Here is a 10,600-nt window from a genome sequence, read left to right on the forward strand (position 1 = left end):
CACAAATTTCTCCATTCCTTAATGACTTCAAGGTTGTCATTGTTGAATTGAACACACGGATGTTGGGAAATATTAAAAATTAGCCGTAGCAAATAAACCGTGTATTCTTGTTTTTGTGACCATCTTAAAAGCTTCCACTCAAACTTCTGATTGGTCATAAGGGCGATTTAATAATGACACACGAGCAGTTGATTAACGACATACAAGAAAAGTTCTAATAGCAACAAATTAACAAGCTTCACGGTGTGAAAAACGTAGGCTATCCAAACGATGGCTAAAAATCAATATCAATGGAAAAAGGAAGAAATTTAATCATTTAATGAATTGAAGGTCAAACGCTTTTTCAGAAATAATTTCAACTTTTTATTTTCTTACATTTAGGTTTATTACTCTCGTGAAAATCATCGCCATCATCATCGTCATCATCATTTAAAACAATCTCCTCAATTTGGCGTTTTCGTTTTGTTGGTATACTATTTGTATTGTTGGTCTCTCTTGTAATAGTTGGAAGAATTAATTCAATTGCATGACTGTTGGTCACGTCGTCTGATCTGCTTCCTGGTTTGTTCATTGAAAATAAACTAAGATTAAGATCAATTATAATAATAATTTTTTAATAATGATTTCTATAATTTTTTAATAATTGAAATAAATGAGACAATGAAAAAATTAGCGTTTAGTAAATGGCAAATGAGATAATTCTCGATGGGAATAAATAAACAATTTAGAAAAAATGTTGAAGATGGACATGATAAATTATTTTCAGCTGAACACAAAATAACACCACGACACGAACATTTTATGAGAAACAAGCCAACCTGGTAACAAATAACTGATGGTGTTGTAGGGCGTAAAGTGGAAATCTTCTCTTAAGTAACCTTCCAACAATAAATGGATTAAAATTCGTTCTCCAAGATCTTTATCAATGACTCTTTGATCATTATTTTTTTTTGTGCTAGCAGATGACTTTCCTTATGAAAAAAGTCATAATCAAATTTTTTGAATGTAATCATTAAATATATTGAAATAATGGAGTGAAATTTTTACTGACTTGAATATTAACAAATTAAAAAGTTCAATTTTTAGGTAATAAAAATTTTTTTTTTAAATTGCTGACAGTTAGTGACTTTTAAAAGTTGTATTGATAGGAAAAATAGAGAGTTCAGTAACGTTAACAATTCAGCATTACATATATTCCAATGTTTAAATTATTTTTATACGATAGTAAACTAATTAAAAAGTTGAAATATAAATGAAACTATCGAGACAAAACAGATTTTCAGTTCTCAGATGATAGAGTTCAAAAATTGAAGTATTGTAAATAACAGAATAACGGTAAAGCGAAACAACGGTATAAGAGATTGCCTGTTGAGGTAATAATTGATCAACCAAAACTTGCGAACAATTACATTTAATAAATAAGAAAACAAGTTTCAAAATGACAGACACAACAATTATTAAACCAATAATTAATTTTAAAATGCACCAACCAATCCACAAATCTAAAAGCTTTAATGAGGTAATTCTTTGTTTCGAATCTTGACATTTTTTCATGATAGCCAGTATGTCAATCAAATCTTTAGCGATGTTTCTCTTGACATGGACTAAATGTAAATGTAAATGTTGCGAATGATCGTTACAGTATGCATCATTTTACATAAAAATAATATTGAAAGAAGTTTCCTTGAACAATTATCAAGACCAATGGCAGATTATATTTTGTATGTGGGAAAGAAACTTATCAATGGAAGAACATTGGATAAAACAAATAACAAATGTTTACCTCTTTAACTTGTAATATTATTTCTAATGCACGTTAACAATTTTTTATTTGAAAATTTGAAATTTATCATTATTTACAACCAACTAATTTGCAAAAAACCATGAGACCAGATTCTAGACTAAACTGAAAAGAAATTTATAATTTTAAAATTTTGTTTGTGAAATTTTGATATAATTGAAACATTACGTGTACATATTTGAAATCAATTTGTTGGAATTATATATAATTATATAAAAAATCATTTAATATGCAAAAAATTTTTTCTGAAAACCTAACAGTAACGTGATATGCGTCACAACAGCAGCATACAGTCGAAAACATTTGACCAATATTTGAAAGCATTGAAAACCTTGCTGTTGATCATTAGAGGTGCAATGATCACACATGCTTTTGCAATCGTTACTGCTCCATTTCTCTCCAAAATGATTGGAAATCAAACTCCGGCGACAACTGCGTACAAACGTTCAGACAACAGTATTTTAATTTTCAATAGATGATCCTTATGAAAAACAAAATATTCTTCATTGCAACAGCATAATACAGCAGTCAGGCACAAAAGTTAATTACCATGTAATCAGTATGTGATGAAACAACATTGAAATTAATCCTACTCGTGCACGTTGTATGCGTAGGCAACCATTCCATACAACTTTTCCAGTCCAGTCTTTTCAGTGAAGACCATTGTGCTCTGTCGAGATACATCAGAAAACCCGGCGTACAATATGCAATGAGACTGAACATCATCTCTTCCTGTTGTTATATTGAACGCATTTAATTTTAATCTCAATCAACCAATCATCCATTGACAAATTTATCAAATCAGATATTCATCCAACAATATGATTGAATGACATTCAAACAAGAAATGCACCATCAACTCAAAAATAACATATCATTAATTTGACTACTTAAATTAACAAACCAGCTCGTCCACTTTCCTGGTAATAATTTTCCATAGACTTGCTGATGGAATGATGAATCACAAAACGAACATTCGACTTATCGATGCCCATGCCAAATGCAACAGTCGCTATCACCACCTTCAATGTAGATTATCATTAGCCTTTCAAACTAATCAACCCAGAATGAATGTTTGAAAAAACATGTCTAAATAACAGATATTCACTCTCTTTTAGAATACCAGGAATTTGAAATGTAAATCAAAAACCAAAGATATCTCATTACAGTGAAAACAAAAGTAAAGTTGAACAAGAAACAATGTCAGTTACTGACTTGAATGACACCAGAAATCCATTTCAGATGAACCTTATTTCGATGATCAACATCCATATTGGCATGGTAACAAGCAACTCGGCCTCCTTTGTTATTCAGTTCTTTTGTCAATTCCTCTGTGTCCTTTTGAGTAAGGCAATATATAATGCCTGGTGAAATAATAAAATGTGAATTATGATCGTGCTGAATTAAATGTGAATGATGAAATTATGAAAAATTTGGTCCATTTTCATCCTATGAACGCTAAATGTTAAAAGCATCAAAAGCTTCGTTAGTCACTCTAACAGACAAAATATCAACCATCAATTTTTAATTAAAAACATCCCAGAAATACAAAAACTGGATTAACTTCAGAAACCATTTTAGCTAATATATGTAAAGAAAAAGCATTAAAAAAGTATTTGATTATTCTATTTTACCCTTATCTGTGCAGCATTACCTGATTGTCCATTAAATTGTTTGGTGATCATCTTGAGCAATTCTTCGGTGAATTCTTTATTATTTCTTGGTTTCATTCTAACCTTTTTAAATTTATGAACTAAATATAATGCTTTATTTTTAAAAACTGAAAAAAAATGTAGTGAAAACATCACCCTAATATATCTTTATACAATCGATGTATATTTCAAATAAAACAAAAGAGTGGTCTATTGAACAACTCAACTTTTATTAATCCATTAATCTATTTTCCAAGTGTAAAATGTAAGCTCAAAAAAAAAATCATTTTGACATTGTTCTAACTAACAGCTTGCGAGATAGTTTCCAGAGAATATCATGAGGATAAAGAAAATTTGCTTAATTAAAAACTTTATTTTGGAATGTCAAACCTCATAAAAAAGATTGGAACGATTAAGAGGAGAGCGGAATATCAGAGCTTCTGGAATGGAGAGCATTTTCATGACATCATCGATGACATCATTTGTTGCCGTAGCCGTTAACCCAATCAGTGGGATCGTTGGAAATTGTCTTTTGAGCACATTCAGAAATTTGTAATCTGTTGTAAAATAAAAAAATTCATTCTAAATAAAACACACAATCTTACTTTTAAAAAAATCACAAAAGAATTTACTTAAGTAAATGTATGTATAAATTTACAAGCACTGAATAAAAATCAGCCCTATATAAATTTAATATTACCTGGTCTAAAATCGTGACCCCACTGTGAACAACAATGAACTTCATCAATTGCTATTCTGGTTAACAATTTACATTCATATGCCTTTTCGAGTTTATTCATGAACCTTTATTTGAAAGACAAAAAAACTAATCAATTGTACTAATAACCGATTTTAATTTTTCAATTAAATAATTTATTTCTTTAAATAGTAACTAACTGATTACAAAATTAGAACCTTTTGCTTTTAGCTAATCTTTCAGGAGTTACATACAGTAACTTGAATGAATCTTTATTATCAGTCATTGAATTAAGTATGGAAGTTACTTGCTCTTTTGGCGTTGAAGCATTTAGCAGTCTTGAAGGGATATTCAAGCTGTTTAACTGAATCAATTGATCCTCCATGAGTGATATCAAAGGACTTACAACTAAAGTGAATCCTGTATGAATACGAGACAATGTGTGCATGTTATTTCTCTACCAAAATGAATATCTGAAGAAAACAAGAGTAAGACGTTTTCAGTTTTTTATCTGTTTAGTAACAAATGTAAATAGATTCTTTGACTGACTGAAATCTATTTAAAGTATTATGGATAATATTTGAGACACTTTATTAAAAAACTCGGTCTTATCCAACAATATAAACCTGAAGCCTTGAATGTTAAGATAAGGAATAGTTAGAGGAAGAAATATTGAGATATCAAACTTCTAAACTAAAATTAAATAAGCCCACAAGTGTTGTTAGTCAGTGTAGAGTAAATATTTTTATGGAACAAAATTTTTATACATAACAAACCCAAGTTATTGAACAATAGGAACCTTTTGAAATTAGAGCAGGCAGTTGATAACAAAGACTTTTCCCTCCGCCAGTTGGCATAACCACAACACAGTCTTTGCTTGATAATGTAGCATTGATGACTGCTAACTGTTGCTGCCTGAATTCTTTCAATTTGAATTTGTTATTCAACAATTCTGAGACTTTGTCCGACCACAAAAAATCTGCAAATCAAAAAAAACAACAATATGAAACACAATGTCTTCATGTTTAACTAATTTAAACAATAAAATAATTAAAAATATCTGTAGTGCATAGATTAAGTGAATATGTAAGCATTAGATTAAGCAATAAGATTAGAAAATTAACCAAGAAATTATTAAAAAAATATGCAACTGAATTTAACTTGAAAATATATTAAGTATTAAATAATATATGTAACATTTCATTAAAAATATAATTATTATATTAATATTATTATAAATTTTATATTAATCAATCTTTAAAAATTTAATTGAAAAAGCTATCTAAGTAAGCTACCTCTAAAAAAGTAAAGTGTAAAGTCCCTTGTCTAACTAAAGTCTACAAATGTTACTTAACCTAATTCTGACACTAACCAACTAAAAATTATCACTAAAAATACCATTATAAACTTAAAAAAATTATTTATCATTTCATTGATTAAAATATTTAATTTACAATACTTTTTAATTTACCCAAAATTAAAATAGCCTCTTAAAATTAAATAAATTAAATAAAACTAAGCTGAGCTTAATTTGCTAGCTTTTCCCATGTGCTACCTACCTGTTTTATTCCATCTTGATAAAAACTCTGTACCACTGGTACTGACTGAGCATAATTGTTCAAGACGTTTTTTTCGCTGCAGTAATGACTTTCTGCAATCAGCCAGCTCTTTAATTTTCTGGTTCACTCTGGTGAGTTCATCTTCAATTTTGTGCAATTCTGTGGTGTAGGAGGTGTGGTCCATTTTCAATTCATTAAAAAACGTATCTAGCTGATTTTAGTAAACAACAAACAAAACGCTCAACATAGCGATAATAATTTAAAATTCCCAAACAAAGCGTGCGGACGGAAAATTATCTACTTCTGAATAATGAATTTCATTTTTAAAAAACTTCAATTAGGCGCACCATTTAAATTATACAACTAATAGTCGAAACACTTTTGGTAATTTCACCATATAGCGCAATCCAATATTATAAACCTATACACCATATACTTATAATGTATACTCATAGTGCAAAATACATCCTTATATTAGACACATGCATACGATACGATACGATACAATACGATCTTTTATTAACTTCAAAAAAAGAAGCCAGGATGACTGTGATAAAGTTCATGGAGAACTCATCTAGCACAGCCACCCGTATCCAAATGTACACAAATTAACGTATGTCGAACAGAAGTAATGGGAAATTTGAATTAATTTTTTTTTATTATTATTCTTTAAAAATCAGGATCTGACAGACGCAGAAACTGTAACAACATGCAAGGCAGTATAAGTGAGAAACAAATAAGTGAGAAAATAAATACAAAAAGGGAGGAAGAGAAATGATAAAACAAGAAAAATAAAATATGTTAGAATAAAATAAATAATAATAATAAGAAAAATAAAAGAAAAGTAATTGACGATGGAATATAAAATGAAGTAACGGCAAATTGATAGACTGGATGATGACTTAGTGAGGTGATTGATAAATGAAGGCTAGGCCTTTGAGTGAAAAAGTTTTAATGAGTATTAATATGTTTGATGACTTATTAATAGACTAAATGATGACTTAGTGAGTTAGTGAGGTGATCGATAAAAGTGAGGTGATCAATAAGTAAAAACTAGTTCAGTAATGATAGTTTTCTTAAGTGCTAATATGTTTGAGGTGCCTTGTGATGAAGGTCTTTTCCTGGTATGTAGATTGGGTGACGACTTGATAGTTATGTTTGCGCTGACGAAGGTTGTTTATAGTACTTTTGATTGGTGGTAGTAGAGGATGGATGACGTGGTTGTTGTTATTTTCTATTTTCTTGAACAGCCTTGAATCGAGTGTGTTGAATATCTGAGTGACGGTAGGATATGATGCAGGTAGGTAGTTGAAGCGAATTAGTTTTTTGATGAGAGATTGTAGTTGCTGAAGTTGTTGTTGCGTGGCAAAACCAGACCAGGAGGGAGCTGCATATTTGATGCGTGAGATGATGAGTGATTCGGTGATGTCGAATAATATGATGCCTCTGAGACCATGTGAACGGAATGTTTTGAGTGCGTGAAATGTTTGAAAGCCTTTTGTGATGATGTAATTGATATGAGGTGCTATATTGAATGTGGAGGTGAATGTGATGCCTAATATTTTCAGTTGATTTGTGCGAGTGATTGATGGGTGTTCAGGAGGTAATGTTATTTTTTTACGGCTATTGTGAATGATGAGTTCGAATGATTTATTGAGATTAAGTGAAAGGTTGCATCGTTTTGACCATGTGATTAATGAGTCGAGTTCTGATTGGATGGTGTTTGAGTTAGATGATGGATGATAAGGTGTTGGCCATCAGATAATTGACACGTCTAGGGTTGGTGACTCTTTTAAAATAATCGTCAAACTTTGGAGAAAGCTTTATTGGAAAGTTGCTTGAAGAGTAATATGTCTTATGACATATTACCTTTCCATGAATAAGAATGGAAAGGTAATATATATTTATATATATATATAGGTCATAGTATATAGTAATTATACTATGACCATAAAATCGTAAATGGCAGACTTAAAAAATAAAAACCAAAATTTAAATCATTGGTGGAGAAGAAAAGTTGACTTATATGGGTGAGTTGTTTAGATAGCTTTATAACCCTTACTGCTCTCTTCATCAAAATTTTTATTGAATTTGTAGTTGAAGGATACGCACCAATTAAACAGAGACTTATACGGTAATTTGCAAATTAAAAAAACTATTCTTTATTTTACAGCTAGCCAGTGAAAGAGAACAAGATATGGAGATATATATGAGAAAAGATAGGGGCACGAGCGACTGGACGAGCAGCAGAGTTAAAAGCATTGAAATAATAGCACGCACATTAATATAATATAATAAACAAACCGTAAAATTGAACCGATACCGAAAACTCCGATGTTTTTCAAGAATTCTGATTTTATTTCGACAGGTAAAAATGTCGTATTACGTACTAGATTGCTCTTGTTCACGGGGTTTTAAAGCCACGTAATTTTGTAAAAATTCCCACCTTAAAATTCTGACATAGCCAAATTTATTTTTAGAAATTCCGTCGTTGAAATTTTGACAAACGCAGAACTTTAACTTTTTTATAAACAAATTGGAAATCGTATGGTGCGTTGATATATATAATACATCCTATATATAGAGAGACATTTAAACGCCATAAAGGTCGCGTGTACAATTTTCCAACTCTTTTCCAACTTGAATTCGCTATTGAATATAATGGAATAATAACTGTTGATTGCAAGTCTGTTGCTTGGCTGGAACGCCATATAGACCTAATGCGTATTAAACGTAAAACAAAGTTGTGAGATAGTTTTCACGTATCAATATCTCCATGGTTGACATTACGTTACCGATATTTTTCGCTTGCAATTTAAAATTTTAGTAAACGCATTTTTTTCACAATGTAATTAAGTCCTTTACATGCAATGTACAATAAAACGTTTTCGTCTGCACGCAAGTGCAACATTCTTGCGTTTCGCATATCGTAATTGTAATGAATGACAGGGCGTCCCTTTACTTCAAAGGTAAAAATAACGGTTTTAAGTCCTACACAGTGTGAATTCACGTGAAAAAAATAATACAAAATAATGTATATACACATCCCATATATGAATAAATAAATGTAATTTTTTTTATTATTCTTTAAAAATCAGTAATACGTATATATGCGCCAATTTGATGAGCAAAATACAAATAAAAATTGTTATATATGCTATACTATATACAAAGCAAATGTGCACGCACAAACACATACACACACCTAAACATATATATATATATACCTAATAAAAGCATATTATGCATTATACTATATAATAAAATATATATCAACCAGAGAAATGAAAACATATCCATAAAAACGCTATATTAAGTTTACCCGTTAACGGAGCTTTGATGCGTGATTAAATAAATTATTTAATCTTTTAAACAATAAAATTTTTAAAATGAGATAAAAAGAGTTAAATGAGGAGTTTTTGGCTTTCATTTGATGATCAATATTAATTTGATGATCACCTATATAATCGATGTACGCTCACAAGAGACTCGTATTACATAGAAAGTAAAGCGTAGCTTTAAAACATATTATTCGTTTAAAACGCCCTAAATATTATTTAGCTGCGAATGACCTATTTATCTTGGTTCTCATTGGCTTAAAATTTACGACAACGATTTTCTATTGGCTGATAAAATCCATTGTAAGATGTTCTTTGATGTGTTAGCTTCAAAGCGCGAGTTTACATTTAAATCTTTTATTGAAGTGGGATATTTAAATTTGATATCAAAGTTAAAATTTTCAGTACGCGATGTTTCAACATTTTTTCAAATTAAATTTTTATTGGCGTTAAATTATCATTTCATGATGACTTAATTTTTTATAATACAATTATAAATTTTCGGGTTGTTATTTACAATTCGATCGCACATCGTCGGAAATTAGTGAAATTGGGGAGAAAGTGGATATTATAAATTTTTGACCCACGAGAAAGTTATTTTTAATTTTTATATTATTGAATTTTGTAAATACCGAAAAATTGTTTCATTTCTCTTGGCTCCTGCGATATGACGTCCGGGGAAGATTTGGCATCTGCTGATGAGGTGAAAGTGTATGACGATGAAGGCGACGAAGAAGGAAAGTCATCCGAAGAAAATTTGACCGAAGACAAGATCGGATTAGTTACCGAAACTGAAGGAGAGGTATGCTATTTGCTTATTAATAATTTGTTAAATTTAATTAAATGAAGTAAATAGTAAATAATATTAATTTTTAATTATTTTAATTGAAATGACCTCCATTGAATAAGGCACCCAGATGGCCTCTAATCAATATCGATTTTTATCAAAAAATCAATAATATGCTTTTAAAATTGAAACATTGAATTGATCGTTTGTTTGATGAGCTTCAAACGTATTGGATTTTTTTGCATTTATTAGGTTTTAATTTAAAACAATGTTCAGAACTCGTATATTACCTAATTGCCTAAAAATTGCTTTGTTCTGTGCTTCTGCTGTATCATATGCTGAACACAGAAAGTAATACATTTTTGGTTACCAATTCGCCAAGTGCAGGGGGATTTTGTTTGCAGTGAAAAAAATGTTAATCTGATTTAGTTACTGAATCATGTATTATATATAGAATGTGTTCTGTGCCGAAATGATTATGTTGCTAAGGCTTAGAAAAGTTTTTAAAACAAGAGAGTTTGTTATATGCAACCATTTAAATCCACTGAATTATAGTGTGCTCTATTTTAAAATACACATTTAAAGTGTATGGAACATGGTCTTTTCATCTTTCAAATTTGCAATGTGGGAAGCATAACACATAAACTAAATAACTGCAGAAACTTGGAATGTAGCAATTTTTAGTTATTTAAGTTCTGTGCTAAACTTTCCGCTTCAAGCAGTGAACGTAGCTTTAACCTTAATTAATGCATAGATTTATTGATGT

At 30.0% G+C, this 10,600-nt stretch overlaps 1 protein-coding gene across 1 annotated transcript; it reads right to left on the bottom strand.

Annotated features, from left to right (window-relative positions):
• Positions 1-355: 355 nt before the first annotated feature.
• On the bottom strand, positions 356-5,893 carry HELRODRAFT_162528 (hypothetical protein; the record flags this gene model as incomplete). The annotated part of the gene is made up of 13 exons (XM_009024708.1): positions 356-558; positions 819-971; positions 1,491-1,604; positions 2,133-2,233; positions 2,395-2,533; positions 2,706-2,823; positions 3,017-3,165; positions 3,456-3,537; positions 3,844-4,010; positions 4,154-4,257; positions 4,369-4,570; positions 4,950-5,129; positions 5,710-5,893. 13 exons carry the CDS (start codon positions 5,891-5,893, stop codon positions 356-358), a joined length of 1,896 nt encoding a protein of 631 aa, XP_009022956.1.
• Positions 5,894-10,600: the final 4,707 nt, after the last annotated feature.

This window comes from Helobdella robusta (assembly GCF_000326865.2).
Source record: "Helobdella robusta unplaced genomic scaffold HELROscaffold_4, whole genome shotgun sequence".
NCBI lineage: Eukaryota > Metazoa > Annelida > Clitellata > Rhynchobdellida > Glossiphoniidae > Helobdella > Helobdella robusta.